Raw genomic sequence first — 25,000 nt, 5'->3', positions numbered from 1 at the left:
ATTAAAAATAAATAAATGAAATAAAGACAGCAGAACAGACACCTCTGCATTTAGCAGCTGACTTGGGAGTATTCTACATCATGTAGAAAGTCTGCATGCTTTCAACAGTAATTGCAAAACTTCCATTTTGCCACTTCATCGAAGATTACTCCTCATTGCCATTTCCAAATCAGGGGAACAAGGAAAGAGAATGGGTACGCTTATTTGCACTGCTGTTTGAACCTACAAAGACTGCTTAGGCTTGCTGGTAATACCTAGGATTTGAACCTGCTTTGTGCTTGGCTGCATGTTAACAGGGACTAGAGACTGACAACTGGCTGACTGCTTCACATCAGATGTGTTCAAAGTACCGTTTCCTTACGAGTCTGACAAATCTGTGACAAACCTGTCACTTTGGTAACCAGACTGAATACAAATTTGAATCATATAAGAATACAAGCATGGCAGATTGCCCTCATGCTTTGAAAATTGCATCTGAAGAACCTGAAAAGACACGGCATTTATTCAGTAATAACTTACCCCCCTCCTATTGAGATGTACAGCAGTTTTATTTCCTGCTTCTTTCCCTGTCTAGACCTGTGTCTGCAGACCACATGCATGCTCAATGTATGTATACATTCGCAGCTGCTTACATAAGCCATGTTCTTGAAATCATTTGTATCTAACTCTATAAATGTGGCCCACTGTTATGCTGCAGGTTCACACTCAGTTGTATTCACTACTGCAAGCAGAAGGAAATCATGCCATTGCTTTCATAGCACTAAAATGCATCTATCTCTACAGTAACAAATTATGTTGCATTTATTTTAATTGGCTCAGTAGCTCTAATTCATATTGCTATAATGCAACTGCTGCAGTGAGAATGCAAAGTACTTCTTAAAACATGCTTATATTCAAAAACAAAGGCAGAGGTGCAATGAAAGGGCAACACAGTGGACATCACTGCCACCTCACAGCAAGAGGTTCCCAGGTTTGATTCTCAGCTGGGGTGTCTTCTTTGCAGAGTCTGCATGTCCTCCCTGTGCTCTCATAAGTTTCTTCCAGGTGCTTCGGTTTCCCCCACATTCCAAAGACATGCAGTAGGTGGACTGGAGACACTAAATCAGCCATAGTTGTGAATGTGCATTTAAGTGTGTGGTGTGGAAAAACTACCATGGCAGGGCTAGCCACCCTGTGGTGTAAACCTTGGATTTAGATGATTATCACTGTTTAAGTGACACCCTGACCTCATGTGCAAAAATGAGGAAAAAGGGTTGTGCATGGATGGATGGGCACAGTAAGAATTTGTGTGTCTTCCTCTATAAATGAGGTCCATCAGGAATGGCTAACATCAGGTAAGCAAACATGGACTTTTAGCAATCAACTGAACGTAGTCGTTTCCTGCAGTCTTCAAACATTGAAAACACACACTCACTGCACTAGTCTACAAGCAGATCATCAGTAAAACTGGCACACTTCATGTCTGCAATTACTTTAATTTGAAAATGTGTTTAATATTGCACATTTGTTTTTCTATGTATTTCAGTCAATAATAGCAAATGCTGATGTCAGGAAAAGGATATTTTTACACTATCACTGGTCTTGCTGGAGATAACTACACTTGTGTTGCTCAAATCTGATTGCAGTAATTTATGTTTTTTCTCAAAGTCTGAACATTTCTTTTTGTAAATTTGGAGTGTTTTGATTTGGCCATGGTGGTGCAGTGGTTAGCGTTGCCACCTCACAGCAAGAGGTTCTCTGGTTCGATCCTCGGCTGGGGTGTCTTGTGTGTGGAGTCTGCATGCCCTCCCTGTGGTCACGTGGGTTTCCTCTGGGTGCTCCGGTTTCCTCCCACATCCCAAAGACATGCTGTAGGTAGATTGAACACTCTAAATTGGCCCTAGGTGTGAGTGTGTTTGTATGTGTGCCTTCTGTGGAAGGTCAGGCTGGCAACTCGACACTGTAAAAAGTACAGTTTTTTACCTACCATAAATGTAGATGTCCGATAGGTATGCATCTGCAGTCATAACATATGGGTTGTCCTGCCTCAGGCAGCCCTTCGGTCGGCTGGATTCCAAAGTCTGGGTCTGGCCTCGGCTGATGTCGCACTTCACCCGACGTCATCGCTCCTGGGGTATAAAGGCATCAGCCGACGCCATTTTCCTCAGTGTTTCTTGCCCCAGATGCCAGGTGCCCTCTAGGAAGGCTAAATTTGGATAAAGTAGAAAATTCCAAACAGTAGAAATCAAAAGGAATATATACATATATACATACAAACAAATACACCATAATAGATTCCCCCAGCTAGCTAAGAGAGGGGTAAGTACCCTAGAATACCACAGAGGGAAGGAGGGTGGGTAATCTGACTGCAGATGCATACCTATCGGACATCTACATTTATGGTAGGTACAAAACTGTACTATGTCCTTCAAGGATGCATCTGCAGTCATAACATATGGGTAGAATACCATAGCCAAACTGGGGGAGGAGGCACTAAGATAATGATGGTGTAGTTAAGATCCCTTGTAAAACTGCAGTTGCAAAACCTGCTCGGGATCTGGAGTATAAAGGAAGATTGTAATGCTTGGCAAATGTATGCATGGAGCTCCAAGTAGCAGCTTCTAAAATGTCTTTGGTAGCCACTCCTCATAGGAAAGCTGTAGTGGTGGCTGTAGCTCTTGTGGAGTGAGGCCTGATATTTTCAGGAGTTGTCTTTCCATGAAAAGAGTAACAGAATCGAATGCAATTTCCTATCCATTTTGAAATTGTCTGTTTAGAAATTGCTTTTCCTTGCACTCCTGTTGCATATGCTACCAGAAGCTGGTCAGTTTTTCTGTTGGTCTTAGTTCTGTCCAGATAGTAGCGCAGTTGTCTGTGTACATCCAAGGTGTGTAGTAGTTTTTCCCCGTTCTGTGGGTTAGGGAAGAACGTAGGTAAATGAATAGCTTGGTTCAAGGATACTCTGGATACCACCTTTGGCATGAAAGTAGGATTGGTTCTCAGAGACACTCTATCCTGGTGAAAGATAAGGAAAGGCTGCACTGCCATTAAGGCCTGTAACTCGGATACCCTTCTTGCTGAAGTGATTGCTAGAAGGAAGGCAGTTTTCCAAGATAAGAACTGTAAGTCTGCTGATGCTGCTGGTTCAAAAGGGGGAAGTGTTAATTTTTCCAGCACAAAATTAAGATCCAATGCAGGTAGCGGTGGTTTCCTTGGAGGTTTTACATTTTTGATCCCTCTTAGAAATTGTCTGAGGAGAGGTTGAGAGAAGATAGGAGGATCCATGTTGTACTCTGCTGAAATTGCTGAAGCATGAATCTTAATGGAAGAATAGGACAGGCCATTGTGAAACAGTTCTGCTAAGTATTCTAGGATGTGTGCTAGGTTTGCCAGTGTGACATCTGTTCCCTTTGATGCACTCCAAATGAGGAATCTCTTCCATTTGGCTGAGTATGTTTTCCTTGTGGAGGGTCTGCGAGCCTCCAGGATAATGTCCTTGACCCTCTGAGATAAAACAGGTTGGTTTTCCTTTATGCAATTTTCCAGGCAGTTAGCTGCAGTGTTTTCAAGTTTGGATGCAGGGTCTTGTAGTTGTTCTGTGTTAGAAGTAAAGGCCATAGAGGTAGAGGCCATGAGTTTGTCCGGGACATGCTTCTCAGTAGCGGGTACCAATGCTGCCTTGGCCAGTCTGGAGCTATCAGAATTACCTTTGGCTGTTCCTCCCTGATCTTCAGTAGAACTTTGTACATCAATGGGAGAGGTGGAAAGGCATAAACTGTCATGGCCTTCCAGCTGAAAGAGAGGGAGTCCACCCTCCAGGCTTGTGGGTGGTATTCTCTTGAGCAGAATTTCTTCAGTTGGTGGTTGAGTGGGGAGGCGAACAGGTCTATCTCTGGCATTCCCCATGTCTTTGTTATGGTTTTGAAGATGTCTGGATGCAGCATCCATTCGTGAGTATCCGTGGTAGTTCTGCTTAATCTGTCTGCTAGTGAATTTTCTTTTCCTGGTACGAATCTGGCCTGCAGTTGAATGTTGAGATTCAGGCCTAGATTCCACAGATCCATTGCCATCCGGCATAGAGGGTAGGAATGCGTGCCTCCCTGTTTGTTGATGTACCACACGACTGTGGTATTGTCCGCCCTTATCAGCAGGTGTCCTTGCTGGAAGAATGGTTTGAATGCCTCAATTGCATGCTTCACTGCCAGCATCTCCTTTAGATTTATGTGTAGATTCAGCTGGTCTTGGGACCATAGGCCTTGGATACACTTGTCTTCCATGTGTGCCCCCCAGCCTAGGTCTGAGGCATCCGTGGTGATGGTCTGCCTTGGTTGTGGTTTGTGGAAAGGCAACCCTCTGTTGGTCTGGCAGGCCTGAGCCCACCACAGGAATTCTGGTTTCAGGCATGGAATGATTGGTATCATGGTTTCTAGACTGTGTCTGTGTTGAGACCATATATTCCTTAGGTACCATTGTAATTTTCTCATATGTAATCTGGCATGTGGGATCAGGATTATGCAGGATGCCATGTAACCCAGGGCCTGCAGGACTTTCCTTGCAGTAAGCGGAGTTTGTCTTGTCAATGCCATGAAGTAAAGTGGAAGTTGCTTTTGTTTTTCTTCTGTGAGAAAAGCCATCTGAGTTATTGTGTCCAGTTCTGCACCCAAAAATGTTATCCTTTGGGATGGCACTAGTCTTGACTTCTGTATGTTGACTGTGTATCCCAAGGCTTGTAGCAGTTGTATGACATAGGCCAAATCCTTTATTATTTTTGTCTTGTTGTCCGCTTGTATTAGGCAGTCGTCCAGGTATGGATAGATTTGAATTCCCTGAAGTCTGCAATGTGCAATTACTGATGCCAGGCATTTCGTGAATACTCTGGGCGCAGTAGATAAGCCAAAGGGCAATGCTGAGAATTGATAATGCTCTGATCCTGCAAGAAATCTGAGGTGTCTTCTGCAATCTGGTCATATGGGGACATGCAGGTATGCCTCCTTGAGATCTAGAGTCACCAGCCAAGACTCCTTGCCCAACATGGGAAGAAGTTGCTGTAGGGTCAGCATCTTGAATTTTGGTACTATGAGATATGTTTTCAGTGTGGACAAGTCGAGAATAGGCCTCCATTGAGTTTCTTTTCTTGGTACAAGGAATAGTCTGGAGTAAAATCCTTGGCCTTATTCCATAGATGGTACCTTTTCTATTGCTCTCATCCTTAGTAGGTTGATGATTTGTTTTAGAGCCTCTGACTTCTGGCTTGATGGAAGGTTTGGCATTCCTCTCATTTTTGGTAAAGTGTGGAAGTGAAACCTGTAGCCTTTGTCTATTGTTTGCAAAGTCCATTTGTCTCCTGTAATGCAATGCCAGTTTTTTGAAAATAAGGTTAACTTTCCACCCAAGGGTGCTTCCAGTTGTTCCCTGGTAGGCGGAATCAGAGCCAAGTCATTGTGTCTGTCCTGTGGAAGCGGTTGCAGTCGTAGCTGTGGCGGCACTCCTCTGGTTGTCAGGTTGCTACTGACGGCCCCTGTAGGCACCCCTTGATTGACCTCTGCCTCTTGGGCGTCTATTTCTGCCTCTCTGTGCTCTGGAGGTGTCCGGAAAGGACCAATTCTTTGAAGGCCAATTTCTGCTGAACCTCTGAGGTTGGACCTGCAGAAAATCCTTGACTGTTTGCACAGATTTTGCTTTTTCTTCCACTTTCTTTAGAACCTCCTGTGCAGGGGAGCCAAATAAACTTTGTTTCTCCATAGGGGCATCTAGGAGTTTTGACTTAACATGGTCTGGCAAGGATTGTTCTTTTAGCCAGGCATGCCTTCGAATCACTGCTCCAGTCATAGCTGATCTAAATGAAGCCTCCAGTGCATTATAGCCACATTTTAAGAAATGATTACTGACCTGCTGTGAGTTGTGTACCAACTCCTGAAGGGACTTATGGTCTAAAGGTTCAGGAGAGGAAAGCTTTTTATTCAGCTGATCTAACAAAAATTCTTGGTACTGTATCATGTGAAATTGACAGTTTAAAGCTCTAGCAGAAAGAGTAGCAGATGTATAAACCTTTTTACCCCATCTCTCTAATGCTCTTGATTCTCTTTCAGAGGGTAGGGGTTTTGGCAGAGGCAGCTGCAATTCCTTAGGGCCTTGAGAAATGGTTTCAGGGTCTGCAGCGTGGGCCTTATACAAGTGGAAGTGAGAATCCGGGACCCTGTAATATCTGTCAGGTTTGGCAGGGGCGGGGGAAGAGAATCAGCGGCAGAACTGGCATCATTGTAAGCATCATCAACAACTGATAGTACAGGTGGTATGGCTAAAGGCCTATGCTGTGGTAAGTGTAAAAAAGTCCTTAGCCTTTTCCTAGAATCAGAAAAATCCTGACCCTGCCATTGGAAGTGTTCCCTCATTGAGTGTAGAGTTTCCCCAAATGAAAATTCTTCTGGGGGGGAGGCAGAAGGAATGGAGTCTTCTGCATCCGAATCCTCTTAAGGTGAGTATGGTCCTTCCTGATGGTCTGATAACTCTGATCCATCCGAGGAATAGTCAGAGGAGAGAGGTTCAGGGGGTTCAGTCCTAGGCCTTTTTTCAGGAGGAGGATGTGAGGCCCTGTCTGGGTGAGGTTGGGATCCCCTGATCAGAGAAATAAGGTCCTCAGCAAGGCTGAGAATCTGAGAACTTGAGGAAGGTCTGTGAGAGGGAGCTTTAGTAGGTAAGGCCTTGGAAAGTTTAGCTGCTTTAGCCCTGGAGAAGGCCTTAATAGACATAGAAGCAGGGGGCCTAGCTGCCCCACGTGCAGAAGTAGAGAAGTCCAACGGAATGGTGTCGGACAATTCCTGTGTGCCTGCTTCTTCGGTATGAATTTCTGTAGCCGACTCAGCCGGGGCCTGTGAGGCCTCGGTTGTCAGAGGCATGCTTATGGCAGAAGGAAGAACAGAGGACTCTGTTTCAGCCAAAACCGAGACACTCGCTGTAGGCCTAACCGTGGTTTCAGCCGAAACCGCGGGCCACGAGTGTCGGTCCTTTTCCTTGCGTTTTTTGGCTAAATGTGTAGTCGGAGTCTCCGACGGCATTTTATATGCAAAAGCAGGACCAAAAAACTCTTCAGCAAACTCCGACCGACGTCTAAGTGTCGGTCGGTTGAAGGAGGCACAGGCTAAACAAGCTGATACGTCGTGGTCTGGGCCTAAGCAAGAAAGGCAGTAAGAGTGGAAATCCTTATGAGGTATTTGTTTCCCACAAGTTAAACAATTATTTACTTTGTCTGACATCGGCTGAGGCAAGAAAGAGTCCCCAACGGGGTACTTAGCTTTTTTAGAAGTCTTCGGTAGCTGAAATCTCTGGATCTGACCGACCGGCACTTGCGAACAGCTTCTGCTTCGGGCACCGCGCGGCAAGAAAGACTGAGGAAAATGGCGTCAGCTGATGCCTTTATACCCCAGGAGCGATGACGTCGGGTGAAGTGCGACATCAGCCGAGGCCAGACCCAGACTTTGGAATCCGGCCGACAGAAGGGCTGCCTGAGGCAGGACAACCCATATGTTATGACTGCAGATGCATCCTTGAAGGACATCTCCACTGCCAATCATGAGCAGACAGGTGATCTGCTGTGGTGTCCCTTAACTGGGTAAAGTAAAAAAAAAAAGGAATGTTTTGATTTGGTTTATGATTAAACATATTAGTTGCATACAGGCAATAGACTGGGAGCTGGGCAACAGTGTGCTGGATTTTAAGAAACAGTACAGATGTGCTGCCTGGAATAAATATACACAACAGTAAAGTACAAGTGGATACTACAAAAACACCTTGCAATGGAACTCAAGCAAACCAGAAAAGCAAGTGGGAAACTTACTGTGCTTGGCAAAATAGTTGACAAAAAAGGTAATTATCAAGGACACATGATTCAGTGCACACTGTAAATGGAGATGTCAAAAGAAACAAAAGGTTGTGGACATCACTAAAGCAAGCTAATGTTTTTATTTAAAGTTTGACTGTAATCCCACTAGGCAAAAGTGTGGCTTTTCAGTGGCAAACCCAACAACATTGTTTAGCTTAGTGACTTGGAAAAATTATACAGTGGGAAAATGACATGAGAAAGGCAGTAAAAAGAGAGGAAATATATTTTATGTATTTAAGTAGAAAAGAAACAAATGCAAGAAAAAGTCAAAGGACACAGGAAACTAAGAAATACACAACAGAGGTATGAATGGGGATATATGAATCAGTGCATATTTTCAGGTGTAGGCTAGAACTCTGTAAATGGAACACAATGCCACTGTACTGCTTAGACACAACATGCACCACATATATCTATATAAAATGCAAAATGGGTATACAAATATAAAATCAGTGTTTGTGTAAAATATAATGTACATCTATGCATACTGGTGTAAGAGAATTGCCTGAAAAAATGTAGACAGAAAAATACTGATGCAAAAATGCCCAATGTTCAAAATATTTACAGTCAAAAATACTTAAACACAAAATAGACAACCTCCCGTGCACCCCCTCACATCGCCTGCTAAATATGTATACCAACTCGGAGGTCACAGAACAGTGGGGAAAGGGCATATATCCTTCCCTGCTGTAACTTCAATTTTGTCAATATATTGCGTTTACATAGGAACATAGGAAGTTACTAGACTATTGGCCCTGAGGCCCTTATAAGCCTAGCCAATGCATAGACAATCAGCACCTGATGCCCCTGTCCAGCAGGGGCACCGGTGGAATCCCAGGGATGTATTTTCTATTTCCCATTCAGTTATCCAGATTGTGCTTAAAAAGGGATAAAGAGGTACTCTGCTCGACATGGAGAGGGAGTTTATTCCATAGATGGAGGGAGTCTCTGGGACACAAATCTGTCCTGCCAGCAAGTCCTATTGATGTCACAGATGAGGTTGAGGCCACGTTTGAGGGTTACTCAAGTGGAGCTTGACTTCCAGATATGCAGCACTCCCCATCAAGGCAGGGTCCAAGATCGCCTTGTATGCCAGACAGAGGTCACCTCTGAGGAGTCTGTATAAAACAGGGCTTTGAGCCTGTGCATGGTAGATTTTTGAGGCCCTGGATTCCCCTGGTGAGGAACTTCTGTGGTTTCTCCATCTGCTGCATGTGCTTTGTGAGGTACATGCCAAATGGTGCATTGTACTCAATAATGGGCCTTTTAAGGGAAGAATACAGGAATGTTATGACCTCCTTGTCCATGGATGAGATACCCTTATTTGTGAGGTGGCCCATGTAGAACGCTTTCCATACAATGGAAGCAACATGGTGGTCAAAAGTCAGGCTATCAATCTGGGTGCCCAAATCCCTCCAAACTGAGTGCTTTGAACGTTATTAATGTGATAATTTGTGGGGACACCTCTCTCTCCAAAGGGGGGTGATGATGAAATTTTTTGTATTCAGCTCGAGGCCATGTTTCTGGCACCAGTCATTTGTTTGGGTGAAACCCTCTTGGAGGATGTCCACATCAATAGGGGAATTGACGACAGCTCCCAACTTGTAGTCATCAGCAAACTTGGTCAGTCATAGCCCACTGGTTTTGGCCTTTACCTCAGAAAAGTATATCCAAAATAACAGAGGCCCCAAGACCGAACCCTGGGGTATATCACTCGATACGGGTCTATTGCTTGAGGTGGCTATCCCTATTTGGACTAGGGGTTTTCTATCAGTGAGCCAGCTGGCTACCCATCTTGTAACATATGGATTAATACCTAGTTGAAAGAGTTTATCTATTATGCCCGCGTGGGGAATAGTGTTGAAGGCTTTGGCCAGGTCAAGGTAGGCAGTGTGCACAGTCTTCCCCTCATCCATGGCTTTGGTGACGGTCTCAAAAAAGTCAACCAAATTTAACAGACATGACCTCCCCTTGACGAAGCCAAACTGTGTGGGATCGAGTGTTTGGAGGTTGCCAACGTACCAGTTTATGAGGTCCATGATGATCTGTTCCATGGCCTTGCAACTCAGGTTAGTTAAGCTTATGGGTCTATAATTTCCCGGATCAGTGGACACTCTACTTTTGTGTAAAGGTATGACAGTGGCTGTCCTCCACTTAGGTGGGACAAAACCGGTACTCATGCTTGGTTGAATAGGGTGCCTAATGGTGCTGCAAGTTCCTGCCTGAGTTTATGTAGGATGCAGCCTGGGATGTTATCAGGTCCCATGGATGCTGTACTTTTTGCCTTTGAGAGAGCAGTGATGACCTGATACCTCGATATAAGGGGAAAGGAGCAGGTACTGGGAATGTCCTGATTTACTGATGGGGGGGGGGGGGGCAGAGGGGTGAAATTTTCACTGAATGTGTCAGCCAGCAAGCTTGCTATATCTGCGGCTTTTGTTTATGTGGTGTCCTTGACCATCAGTTCTGAAAAGATCTGGGTGCTGCTTTTGAGATTATGGATTGTGAACATTAGGTATTTTTGCTGTCATTATTTATATTATTCAGGCAATTGTCACACACACACACACACACACACACACACACACACACACACACACACACACACACACACACACACACACACACACACACACACACACACACACACACACACACACCTGTATGTATAGACAAAAACATCTATACAAAATCTATACACATCTGTAGGTCTATATTTTATATAATATAAATAAAATATATAAACACGCATATATATATATATATATTTATTTTTATTTTATTTATTTATTTAACATTTGTTGACCGGGAATGTCCGACTAGGTTCCACAGATCCTGTTTTCAGCAGAGGCCCGGGGAGAAAATATATATATATAGATATATATAGATATATATAGATATATATATAGATATATATATAGATATATATATATATATAGATTTTATATATATATATATATATATATATAAGTGAAAGGCAAAAAGCCGAAGAAGAGTACAAAAAGGCCTCTGGGAACCACCTCTCCAAGTCTATGAAAGGCCTGCCTCTAAGAGGAATGTCCATTCTGAGATTTCATAAGAGAAAAGTGATCTATCTGGTGAAGGACTGGAGGTTATTATGGGCATGGTAAATTGTGAAAAGCTGGCCTGGTATTAAACCTGGGCTCCGTGTCTCTTGCTTTATGCCTTTCAGTCCATTATCCAGAAGCCTTATTTACTGGTCCTTGCAATGAATTTCAAAACTGCCAAGTGGAAAACGGTGATCATGCCCACACAGTCTCTCAACATGTGGCAAGTCATAGCCATATAAAAAACATCTATGTTATGATCCAGTCCCAGGCAAAAAGGCAGCACCTCTTAGTGGAGCCAGTCTAGTCAATACAGATATACAATGACTCACGAAAAGCACAATACAACAAGAGAAGTTTCTAATGGCACAAGTTAAGGAAAAATGTAATCGGCTGTGTATATTTACTTACTATTTGGTAACCAGGTGACTGAACTGGTCAATTGACCTTTTTCACTCACGACCTGGGCACATAAGTGAAAGACAACAAAAGGCAGTTAGACCAACAGAAAATATAACTTTTGCTATCACTGAGTATACACTATCTACAGGAGAAGTCAGTTACATGTATAATATACAAGATGATATTTGCAATGAATGTGGAAGAGTTTATATCTTCATTTACAAAAGGTTACATACTATTTGCATTGATAAATATCAGGACCGTTACTTTCAGCAGTATAGTGGAGTCATATCTACCTGATGAGTTAGGTCAATCTGCAGAGGGGTTTGGAGAGTTAGCCCCCAACAAGCAACAACCATCAGCTACTTGCACTAGCCAGACAGTTATGGACTGCACCCCCCCCCCCCCCCCCCGAGATGGTAGCAGAAAAATTACAGCATCTGGCCCTGTGAAAGCTTAAGGAGAAATTTCACATTGTAGTATACAAGAAAACTAAAAGAGTGACGTTTGATTATAAAGCCAATAATGAAGGTTGGGCAACCAGTATGTTAAACCTTTTTGTGGAATCAAATGCAGTGTGGGTGCTTCCTTTGGGAAATTGAAGGTAGGCAAATGTCAGAAAGATTACCTGTTTGGAACAATAATCAAAGGATTCAATAACAGAATCCATTTCCATTTGCATTGGCATAATGTTAAATGAAGTAGGTGAAAAGTATTCCCCGAGAAACTCTATTTTAAAAATAAAATTAAGGATATTGCCATTTTCGAAAAACTGTTAACTATCAACATGTAATTTCTTTATTGTTATACCCCACAATGCTGCTATAGTATGGGTAGGCAACCTCTTATTAAAGATGGACTGTTCTCTTTAAAGGAAGCTGCATTTACTGTGAATTACACTGAACTGTATTTCTGGAAAAAAAAATTGTGCTGTTTGGAGAGGAGTTTTTTAAAAACAGGTGTTAAAATGGCGGCTACAATTGTTCCCAGTTTTGCTAATTTGGTAATGCCACAGGGGAAGAAGTATTATTTATACAATTTTGTGATGTTTGAAGAAGTAAAGCTCTATTGTATTGATATTTTTCCTATTTGATCAGGACAACTGCAGGAATTAAATGCATTATTATATTAACATCACAACCATTTTTTCTTATTTGTAAGCAATAAAATATTTTTTTATACAGATCTTTTGTTTTACAAGTCAGGTACAAACTACTTGGTTGCCAGTATTACTTAAACTGAGTGATTCTTATTTACATTTCATAGTATGCATCCTTTTTCATTAAAGTATAATATAATCAAAAATTGTATAAGTGATAACTCATTAGCAAAAGAAAGTACTGAACTGATGAAAAATAGAAGTTATGGTATCACTGAGCAAATGAGGGATGGGTTTGATAACGTTAAAGGCACAGACATTAACTACTCAAACTGCCCTGGCTAACATTATATAGAAAAACGGGAAGATTTTAATTAATGGTGACGTTCTGGAAAGCCTGGGTGAAGAGTCCCATTTTAACAAAAGACTTAGGAATTTTAAGCATTTGAAATGAACATAGGACAACAATAAAGTTAATAAAATGTTTCAATTGTAATATTTGTATAAGCATTACAGATTCTTCAAACTATTCTTCTGGCAACACAGCAATGACAGTTGTCAGAATTTTTTCATGTGTTCTTCTCATTCGGTTATTTGTTAATTACACAGTATGGGAAGTACTTTATACTGAAAACAGAACTTAGGAAATGTAGGTATAACCTGCTTGCCCCTAACAGGGTTGGAGCTAGTAGGAAACATTCATTGAGCTGGTAGCTGTAATAGCCTCTTTTTCAGTGGGAACCATCAGGTCTGAAGTAGAATTCCTTTGAAAAATGGTTGTAATCTCAAGGGTAAAAACATAAATGAAAGTAAATGCAGAAGCCTGTTCTTTTTCAAATTGTTCTTCATTAGATACAGATGAGTCCTGTTTCTGGAACAGCCTTTAATTTATTGCAAACATTTAGGGCGATGCTGGGGCATGTAACAAAGTTTTAAAACAATAAAACATTCACCATCAGTTCATGTACCAGAAACAATTATAGAAGTATAAAACACAAACTTAAAGCTAGAAGTATGGAACTACAAATGAATACAAGGATAACAAGTCTAAAGATAGTAACTTCCATGTTAGCATGATAAATACAACTATCAGTGCTTTCACTGTAAATCTTCACCAGATCTGCCCTTTACTTAACCTAAACCTGAAGAATAATCTAGAAAGTCCTAAAACGACTCCTACCAAAAGTTCAAGAAAATGCTGCAGCTTATGTTTTTTTTTTTTTTCAAATGAAACTCTCAAAATGTTTTAATAAATGGGCTAGAGTTACTCAGAGGGCCAACTTCTTGGGCCCTTCTAAAAAAAAAAGGGACATACCCCATGGGAATGGAAAACTGATGAACATGCCCCAACATATACTCAACAAAAAGGAGTTGCAAAAAGAACAAAATGTTTAATTTTATTTTTTGCATCTATGTTGTTGTTGGAGCTTTTCTCCCTGGGCCTCCAGTGATAATGGGCTCTTTTAGGCCAAGTGGACTTTCCCGGTAAACAAATGCAATAAAATAAATAAAGGAAAGAGGAAGGGTACAAAATGGGAGGTAGGAGAAAAGGGAATGGGGGACAGAGAAAGAAAAAAAAATCAAAATAAGAAACTTTAATCCAACTAACAAACATGCCGTTTCAAAATTAAATATATAATAAATGAACAAGGTAATACTATAAGATACGTTTCTGTATCATGGGCCAATAAATGCATACATTCAACCCAGACAGATAAATTGTATCACGGTTGATAATACTCTTGATTTATTATATTTTAAATTTTAATTTTGCATGCCAGTGTGAAAGTCACTAGGACAGCTCTCACTTAAAGATTTGAGATCCCCAGCAGATACAATGCATTTGTTGAAGCTGTTACCACAGTCCTTAAATATGTGATTAGAGAACACCTTAACATTCTAAGCACATGCGCAACACAAATTTTTAACAATTAAATGACGGCATACACTACATTTGCTACAATACAGCAGAAGTAATTTCTTGTCCCCACTGTCTGATCATTCAGAGCTCAGGATGTTTCAGAAGGAAAATTTACAAACAATACCAAGTACATTTAAATGAACACTTTCATGTGGTCTGTCTAAATGAATGAAAATAATCAGAAGGTCATTCAAAAGGGACCTAAATTTAACAAAAGCTGCTGACACAGTCTCAACTTCAAAACCAAAGGAGAGGAAACTGCTGGAAAGCAACCCTGTTCATAGATCTGAAACCGTCGGTCACATATCCCACCAGCTGTGGGAATTTCCGATAAAAAAAAGAGACTCCATATGTGCTTTCCAGATGTACAAGAATGGATGGGAGTAGAGCAGAAAGTATAGTTTTGTACCTACCATAAATGTAGATGTTCGAGGATCTACATTGCTGCAGTCATAACCTGTGGGTAGTCCGCTGTCCTCGGTTGGCCCGAATATCAAAGAGCTAGGCTGGAGTCGGTCATTGTCGCCTAGAGCTGACGTCAGTACGTAGTAGTACTTAAGCACATGACCGACGCCATATCCTCAGTCTTTCTTGCCCCAGATGTCAGAAGGCCTAAAAATGAATGGCCAGAGCCAAAATAGTAAACGCCCAACAACCACCAGTGTGGAAATAAAGAGTATCCCAAAAAGAAACCCAGCAACCACAAACTATAGAGGGGAAGGAGGGAGGGATAATAGGACTGCAGCAATGTAGATCCTCGAACATCTACATTTATGGTAGGTACAAAACTGTACTATGTTCTTCGTCTCACATTGCTGCAGTCATAACCTGTGGGTAGAATCCCAAAGGAAAAGGGAGGCTGGCAAACTAAATAGCATTAGGGGCTGCTAACATGCCCTGTAAAACTGCAGTGGCAAACCCAGCCCTGGACTTGGAATAAAGAGGGAGATGGTAATGCTTAGTAAAAGTGTGCACTGAACTCCAAGTAGCTGCCTCCAAAATATCCTTAGTAGCTACCCCTCTCAAAAAAGCAGTAGATGTGGCAGTAGCCCTAGTAGAATGAGGTCTGATCCCAGCAGGAACATTCTTCCCATGATGAGAATAACAAAAAGCAATACATTGACCAATCCACTTAGAAATAGTCTGCTTTGAAACAGCTTTCCCTTGTGAACCCAAAGCAAAGGAAACAAATAACTGTTGAGCCTGTCTGAACTCTTTAGTTCTGCTCAAATAATAACGAAGCTGCCTGTGGATATCCAAAGAATGCAAGACTTTTTCCCCCTTATTTTGGGGATCAGCATAAAAAGTAGGCAAATGAATAGACTGGTTCAAGGCCACATTAGAAATCACTTTAGGCATAAAAGTAGGGTTAGTACGCAAAGAAACTCTATCCTTATGGAATATCAGAAAGGGTTCAACTGCCATGAGAGCCTGCAATTCAGATACCCTCCTAGCAGAAGTAATGGCCAACAAAAAAGCAGTCTTCCAAGACAAAAACTAATTCAGACGTAGCTGCAGGTTCAAAAGGAGGTAAAGTAAGTTTCTCCAACACAAAATTGAGATCCCAGGAAGGAGTAGGAGCTCTACGTGGGGGTCTTATATTTTTTGCCCCTCTAAGAAATTGTTTGAACAAAGGGTGAGAAAATAAAGGAGGGTCACAATCGTAGTGAGCAGAAATGGCTGCAGCATGAACCTTCACAGAAGAGAATGACAAACCCTTGTCCAGTAATTCAGTAAGATACTGTAGTGCAAAACTCAAATTAGGTACTGAAACATCAAAGCCCTTTGCTGTGCTCCAAAGAAAAAATCTCCTCCATTTATCAGCATAAACTTTTCGAGTACTAGGCCGCCTGGCTTCCAAAATGACATCTAAAACCTGTTGAGGAAACTTGAGACCCCACCGGCTCCATTACAGAATACGCCAGGCTGTTAGATGCAGGGACTGCACCCGGACATTGAGAAAATGATTGTTTGACTGGGATAACAAATGAGGAATCTGTGGCAAAGGCCAAGGAGGCTCCTGAATTAAACTCCTCAGCAGAGGATACCAATGCTGACGTGGCCAATCTGGTGCTATTAGAATCATGCAAGACTTGTCCCGCCTGACTTTCAAGAGTACCTTGGGAAGAAGAGGCAGAGGGGGGAAAGCATAAAAGTGAAGGTTGTTCCAACTGAAAGATAGAGCATCCACTTTCCAAGCATTTGGGTGGAACATCTTTGTGCAAAATTTTGGCAGTTGGAAATTCAGTGGAGAAGCGAACAGATCTATGTCTGGCGCTCCCCAAGCCACGGTCAACTGTTTGAATACCTGAGGGTCCAGTTTCCACTCGTGGGGATCCACAATTTGTCTGCTCAATACATATGCTAGGGAGTTCTGTGCTCCTGGCAGAAACCGTGCTTGAAGATTGATGTGCAAACTCAGAGCAGTCTCCCACAAAATCATTGCTTGTCTGCAAAGAGGGTAGGAATGGGTTCCCCCCTGCTTGTTGATGTACCACATGACTGTTGTGTTGTCTGTTTGAATCAACACCTGTCCCGGCTGAAGTAGGTCCTTGAAGGCCATCAAGGCAAATTGGACTGCTAACATCGCCTTCATGTTGATATGCAAATGTAGTAGTTTGAGAGGCCACATGTCTTGTATTCATTTCCCATTGAAGTGTGCTCCCCAAGCCAAGTCCGAGGCATCCGTCGTTAGGATCTGACTCACCTCTGGTCGGGTCACAGAGAGTCCCTTGTTTAGGTGACATTCCTGAGCCCACCACAAGAATTCCTTCTGGATGCAAGGTATAATCCGAATGACAGTGTCCAAACCGTGGCAGTGTTGAGTCCACACACTTTTGAGATACCACTGTAGCTTCCTCATATGCAGTTTGGCATTGGGAAGTACTAGAATGCAAGATGCCATGAACCCAAAGGCTTGAAGGACTGTCCTTGCAGTCAGCCTGGACATTACTGATAACTGCTGGAAGTATAGATGAAGAGTTCTTTGTTTGTCCGGGGTCAGAAATGCCATCTGAGAAGCTGTATTCAGTCTCACACCCAGAAAGCACATGTCCTGAGAGGGCACTAGACTGGACTTTATTTCGTTCACAGAATACCCTAGGCACCTTAAAACTGCCATTACATACTGGAGATGTTGTAGTAATTTGTCTTTGTTTTGAGCAAGAATCAGGCAATCGTCCAGATAAGGATAAATTTGTATTCCTCTCTGTCTGAAGAAAGCAATCACAGGAGCCAGACCTTTTGTGAATACCCTGGGCGCAGTAGATAATCCAAAGGGCAATGCAGAGAACTGATAATGAGAAGTACCAGCCCGAAATCTCAGGAATCTCCTGCAGCTGGGCCTGATAGGGATGTGAAGATAGGCCTCGGAGATCCAGGGTTACCATCCAGTGATCTTTGCCTAGCATAGGCAGAAGTTGTTGTAATGTTAACATCTTGAACTTTGGAATGTCTAGGTAGGTATTGAGAATGGACAAATCCAGAATTGGCCTCCAAGTGTTTCCTTTCTTTGGCACTAGGAATAGACTGGAATAAAATCCTAGGCCTACTTCTGACGGAGGGACCACCTGAATTGCCTCCATCTGCAAAAGCAAAGAAATTTGCTCCTGAGCCTCCAGTCTTTGCTGAGGAGGCACATCCGGCATGCCTTTGAAAGGAGGAAAAGTGTGAAAATAAAACTTGTAACCTTGATTTATTATATCCAACACCCATTTGTCCTGGGTGACCAAATTCCAGTTTTGTTTGAAAAGTCCCAACTTTCCTCCTAGAGGAGCTGCCAGTATAGAAGGGTCTGGCAGCGGAAGATACAGGTCATTGGGTCTGCTTACGAAAGGGCTGACCCCTGCCCTCACCAGAAGACTGTGCAGGAGAACTCCAAGTCCTAGGTCTGAAAGAACCCTCAGCGTGAGCCCTGCCTCTACCACGTCTAGACCTGCCCTTAGACTGATAATCCGAAGAAGGATAAGACCATCCTCTAGCAGGCCAATTCCTACTAAACTTAGGGGGCTGCACCTGCATAAAATCCTTGACTGTCTGCATAGACTTAGCCTCATCTTCTATCTTTTTCAAAACTGATTCCACAGGAGGACCAAAAAGTACTTCAGATTGAAGAGGAGCATCCAAAATCCGAGCCTCAACATGCTCTGACAAATTTTGATCCTTAAGCCAGGCATGTCTACGAATAACTGAACCTGTAGCAGCCACCCTGGATGAAGCCTGAAGAGCATCGAAACCACACTGCAAAGAATGTTTGCCAACTTGATCTGATGCATGAACCAACTTCCTGGAGCTCCTTACACTATACCCTCAGATAAAGCATCCACCTTAGATTTCAATTGGCCTAACAAAAAGTTCTGATACTTCAGCATATGAAATTGGCAATTCAAAGCCCTCATAGCTAACGTGAGGAGGTGTACACTTTTTCCCCACCTATCTAACGCTCTAGAATCTTTATCCAAAGGAACTGGATTCTTAGCCACAGAAGCCCTAACACCCTTCGGACCTTGAATAATAGTTTCCGGATCAGCTCTAGGACTCTTGTACAAATACTTATGTGCTTCTGGAACTCTGTAATATCTGTCTGGCTTAACAGGGGCCGGAGGCAAAGAATCAGGATTAAGGGAAGATTCAGAAAAAACATCCTGAACAACATCTAAGACAGGAGGAATAGCCAAGGGCCTATGTTGTGGCAGAAAAAAAATTCCCTAAGCCTTTTCCGAGAATTTGAAAAATCTTGACCTTCCCACTTGAAATGTTCCCTCATGGAATGTAAAGTCTCAGAAAAAGAAAAATCCTCTGGAGGAGAAGCAGAAGGACAGGAGTCCTCTGCATCCGAATCTGAATAGGAAGGGAAATCCTGATTTTCTTCAGCTGAGGAATCAGAGTAGTCTGAGGAATGATCCATTCCCTCAATCTGCCTCCACCCTAGGCCTCTTCTCTGGGGGGGGCATAGAACCCCTGCTCAAAGTAATCAAGTCCTCTGCCATTTTCAACATATGCTTTTTAGGAACAGGGGCTGGAGAGCTAGGACTATAACCAGGGCCAACAAGACAAGGTTTGGCCTTAGCATGGCCTTTAGCCACTGAAGTAGAAGGCCTAATAACCTTTTGTAAAGATGGAACTACAGATACCTGAGAAGCACCCTCAGCCTGGCCTAACTCCTGAGAGGCCAACTCCTGCAAAAGTAAAGGTTCCCCCTGGGATTCAGCCGAACCCTCGGCAGTATCCACAGATTCAACCGGAGGCTCCGTAGAACCGGCGTCCGCAACGGATGACTCATCCGGTTTAGACCTCAAAGATTTATCCTTACGCTTTTTAGCGGTAGCGGGCGTCGGAGGATCCGACGGCATGTTATAGTTACACCGTTTACCGAAAACAAGCCTGGCACAGTCTAATCTTCGTTTAATGGTGCGCTTATTAAATCTAGTACAAAAGCGACACCCAACCACGTCGTGCTCAGGCCCCAAGCAAGGAATACAGAAAGAATGATAATCCCTATGTGGTATCTGTTTCCCACAAGAAATGCAATTATTAACTTTTTCTGACATCCGGATAACTGAGGCAAGAAAAGACAAAAATTTCCCCAACGGGGTACTTAGCCCAACTTGGTCTTCAGTCTGAAACTCGATAAATGAAAATTTCGAAACGCCGAATGGCACTTGCAAACGCTGCTTCTGCTTCGGACCACGCAGCAAGAAAGACTGAGGATATGGCGTCGGTCATGCGCTTAAGTACTACTACGTACTGACGTCAGCTCTAGGCGACAATGACAGACGCCAGCCTAGCTCTTTGGTATTCGGGCCGACCGAGGACAGCGGACTACCCACAGGTTATGACTGCAGCAATGTGAGACGAAGAACATCTGTGGCAAGGAGAGGAAAAGGGTGCACCGTGGCTACAGCTATTGGATTTTAGGGAAATATACACCTTTACTGTGACGGAATTCTACTTTAAATTTGTTTTGGTAGAGTTATGCTAGTGGTAACGAAAACAGTTATTTTAGAAAGATACGTTTTTTAAACAGGCTGCAAGTTTAATTCTGCAGTCATGGGTTTGATTCAGTCATCTTCTAGCTACCTACTGGGCCAGTCACCAGAATTCTACCTTCAGGTCATTCTTGAAGACATGAAATAAAATTATGACAGCCTTCATACATTGCACACATAGACCTCAAAAGAAAATACAAGGAACATGCATAGGAGTCCGTCACTGGTAATAAAGAAATAAAGATGAAGACAGTGACTCAGACTGCATACAGCAGGCACAACAGGAAAAGGGAAGGCATGGATGAGAAAATGCATAAACAGAAGATCAAAGGAGCACCCATGGCATTTAAAGTATTTATGCACAAAACATGGTGTCTCCTCCAAGAATTTTTTTTTCTGACAGCAAAATACCTTGAACAGTAGATACATTGTTCACAAGAGAAATTAAGACAGTGAGAAAAACTTTTGATAAAAGTAACTATAAGAATTGTATGAAAGCCAAAGCCAAACTCAGAGTAGAGAAAGCATGTGAATTCTTAACTGGACATTAAATGTAAACTTTTGTTTAATAAAAAGTTTTTATATTTCATCAGTAAACCAAGCTTTTCATGTGTAGATGGAATTTAATTCTTGGAGGAACATACCGGAATTTCAATGGTATGTGAAAGCATTTATGGTAAATTGACAAAGACCATGACCTGCTTTTCCATCAATTTAAAAGAACGCAGATCAAGGCTGCACCTCAGATTCTCAAACTTGTAACATACTTACAATATACCACATATCTGCCCATTTTGGATCACTGAAGTGGATATGGTTCAAGTCAGTCAGGACCTGTCTTTTGACCCTTCCTTTCACCTGCTGCTGTTCGATCCACTGCACCTGTGAATATATACAATCAAAAAGAACCTTTACATTTATAATTTAAATTTAGACAGGAATATGCAACATGCAAGTAGGAAACAAATCATTCTCCAGACAGCCATACACAGCACAGCTCAACAGACATCACTAAACATGCTTCTAGTACGCGAGCAGAACTAACCAGCTAATTATCAGGTATGGGAGTTGTAATGGTGCCAAGGGCGATTCTGACAATGAGGGATGGCTTGTTGTCTTCACCATGAAGCACAGTATGCTGTTTCACTTATGAAAGCCCACAGTCTCCAGTTAAACTGCCTATCAAGGCAGTGGTTCCAAAGTTATTTGAAAAAACCCAGAGGAAAAAACAGGTTGATGTTTTCTTAGGAGTAAAACTAAAGCTCTCATCATATAGTGGATAGTCTCACTTTGTGTGTAAAAATAATATTAAAACAAAAAAAAAGTTTGGCTTCAGCTTCATGCCTAGAATTTTTTTAAACATCTAAGCCAGGGTTTATCTCAAGGTCTGAAGCTCTACAGATGAAGAGCTCACCAACATTATAATGTATTGTTAACTCCTGCCTGTGCCAAAGCAGAGATGTTGCCAGAACTTAAAATATTTGGGCTTTACCTTACAGCACAAGGTTTAAGCTCTTAACCAGTCCAGTGTTAGACACTGCTCAGGTTCTTCCTATTAGCAGTCCTGCATGGCTCATTCACAACCTTTACTTAAGTTGCATGCCTATAATCCATTTGCAGTGCATGCAGCAAGGGGATTTGCCCTCCGATGTTCAGAAAAAAAAGACATGTCTGTTAAGCACTAGAGTGATGGGAGACCCACCTTAAGTTAAGCAGATACTGAGCACTTTTGTGGGTTTCTGACTGCTCTCTGATGGAGGGAAATGCTGGGGAAGAGAGATAGTAACCAAACTAATGCACAGCATTCATGGACAATCAGTTGTTTTATCTCCTACAGGAGTGAAGGATTTCCAAGATTTCATAAATTAAAAGCCACTATACTGTTGTCCATAAAACAGTAGACTACAATTTTTAAAAGTCGCTCTCCTCCTACAGTTATGTCTAACATGCGCTCCTTTATCTTTATCAAGCAGCTTCTTAAAGTGCATCATGGATTTGATTCAAACCGAGGGGCAACCCTGCCCCCCAGAAACCTTAGCTGGCCATGTATCACCACAGAAAAACCTAGAAACCTTCACTTGTGCCCATTCTAGCACCATCTGCTGGAAGCTACATATCAAGTGGTACACATCCTTCTGATTAAAGTCCTCAGAGAGGCTAAAACATTCAAATGTGACATGGTGTCGTATACTGGATGACTGAATTACAAGCAGAAAGTTTGATTATACATTTAATTTACTACACCTATTGTTTTTAAATCCATGAATCATAGGGACTGTTAAGCCCACTGGAGTGATTATCAAAATAAATCAATCAGTTACATAACCTTGTGTTAGACTACATGAAGCACATTTGGCAATTGTGTGTAAAGAAAGGGTAAATGACATTATGACTTGGCTAGGAATATCCAAAGAGGCTTAGCTGATGGCAAATGAAGTGTAACATATCACAAAGGTCACTTCAAAGATGTTGCTGATACCTCAAAATTTCAGACAGACCATGGTGTAAAGCTGCCTGAAAACTTAACTTCCGGGACAATCAGTGGCTCATATGGGCTTGTTACTATCCTAAGTACCCAGAGGTCACCAAGCTAAAATATACTTTTTCAGCAGCCATTAACACAAGTCTGTCCCCGATGTATTAATCACAGAGGGTGGTGCTCTTTAAGTCAATAATTTTAAGCTTTTTCATGAAAGGGGGAGCAGTACACTAAATCTTCACCAACATGGTACTCAAATGGTCAAGAGTTGAGAAGATTATTTAAATAGTGGAGATCAATGTGAAAATGAAGGGGATGAGGGCTGGCATAATGGTTAAGCTGTTTATCTCACTGATGCAAGGTATAGGATTTAATTCAAACCTCTAGTAATTAGCTAGGCTTGCAGTAGTCTGTAGACTGATGGCCTAGTATTTACCGGTGAAAAATATGTTCCCACTTCAAAGTAGGGACTCTGTCTTGCACTTTTTCAATGTAAAAAAAATACTTGAGACTTCTGGGTTTGTACATGGACAACAGATGGCTATGAAAAAGAAAAGAAAAGCTGCCATCATCTTCTGCTCCATTTCAGATGGATGAAATACTAAACATCAAATCTGAATGGCTAGCTGTTCAGTTGTTACAGAAATACTACTATGGTAGGTCAGTTAATTAACATTTTCCCTTTAAAAATATTAACAAGTTTTAGTTCTGATGTGATTCTCGTACATTATGGACAGTAGTTACTTTTGAAAGTGAAAAGTGATATAATGCTGATGGCCCCATTCCCTATGGAAGCCAGGCATAATGCAAGATTTCAGACTGTGCCAACAGTAATAATTTTATGTCATACATATGCAAGTTTTCTTTTTCTTATACAGGGAGATGAGATATCAATTGCAAAATAAGTCTAAAAACAGCTGCTGAGAAATTATAATAGTGAACACCCAGGAAATCAAAATCAGGATGGTCCCCTCATTTGTAAAAGACTAGTTTTAGCCATTTTTATACACAGTGAAATGTGATGAAGGTGAAAGAATGGCCACAGGGTAGACCTACTTTGATGGTAATGTCCACAAGTAAAATCCATGATGATAGTTCATTTACATGCCAACACTGACAATACCTTACCATGACAGATCAAAGACTGTGATCCAATGACAGCAAGGGTCAGTGACTTTCATCTATAAATTACCTGTATCTTCACTAGTTATAGCATCATTGCTGACTGCATCCACTTACACAATTATTAAAAACTGGATCCAGTAATGTACTCCAATGTCTGTCAGCCAAACTGCAAATTCAGATAAATGAATGTTTAAACCTTAGTCAAAATTACAGCAGGCATCAGCCATTTTCATCCCTAGGCTGCCTTCACATTCACCGAACTCTAGTCAATGTATGGACTTTTTACACCTCAGATGCTTGACTGTGGTCAAGTGAAAAAAACTAAACTACTAAATAAATGGCCACAGTAATGCATTTTAACAGTCTGCTGTCAGTCACACAGTGCAACACACACTACACCATCCTGTAACTGCATAATCAAATACAATCTTTGCCACTGAAAAGCCGGCTTGGACAGTTGCTTTCACACACAACCCATTCACCTTCTCAAAAAATTGTAAAGAAACTGAAAGAAAAAAAAGGCATGGCATCCATAATAGTATTATTCAAGCTGTTGCTGATGGATACCATTCACTGCTGCCTCCTCCCCCTACAATCCACAACAATGTTCATTAAACAGTGTTAACACATGTCCTATGCAGTCACACAGACTGCTTTTTAAAAGACTGCCACCTTCTGTTTTCTCTACTGACATTAACTTATGATGTATGTGAAATAGCTACAGTAGTATATTCAAAATTATTGCCATTATTTATATGAGGACATCCCTCAGCCCGCAATAGGCCATACCAATGGGTTCATGGTTGATTACTAAGCTAATGAACCCAAGAGAGCCTTTTAAACCTAACCATGCTTCCCAAGGTGAGAATCAAACCATGTACCTTTGTGCTTTGTGAGCAAAGCACCTTAACCATTATGCCAACCCCAACCTCTTTGCTTTCACACACAGATTATATTCTCAGTTTCCCCCATTGGTGAGCAACTTTATTATGTAATAGTAAAGACAATAAAACACATCAGTACTATATTTTCTCTTGCTGCTGCATTTCTCAGCCACCCAA

The 25,000-nt window shown here is 41.9% G+C and overlaps 1 protein-coding gene across 1 annotated transcript in view; it reads right to left on the bottom strand.

The window, feature by feature from the left end:
- Nucleotides 1-25,000, bottom strand: part of PCSK6 (proprotein convertase subtilisin/kexin type 6) — a gene marked incomplete in the record, with an annotated part of 1,289,931 nt that overhangs the window by 1,209,191 nt on the left and 55,740 nt on the right. Inside the window, 1 exon segment of the mRNA XM_044078680.1 lies at nt 21,107-21,217. Coding sequence (XP_043934615.1) covers nt 21,107-21,217 — 111 coding nt within the window.

The sequence above is a fragment of the Protopterus annectens genome, chromosome 7.part1 (assembly GCF_019279795.1).
Source record: "Protopterus annectens isolate FY-2018-M chromosome 7.part1, PAN1.0, whole genome shotgun sequence".
NCBI classification, from domain to species: Eukaryota; Metazoa; Chordata; order Ceratodontiformes; family Protopteridae; genus Protopterus; species Protopterus annectens.
Note: the sequence above shows the minus strand (reverse complement) of the source record. Positions and strands in the feature narration are given on the sequence as shown.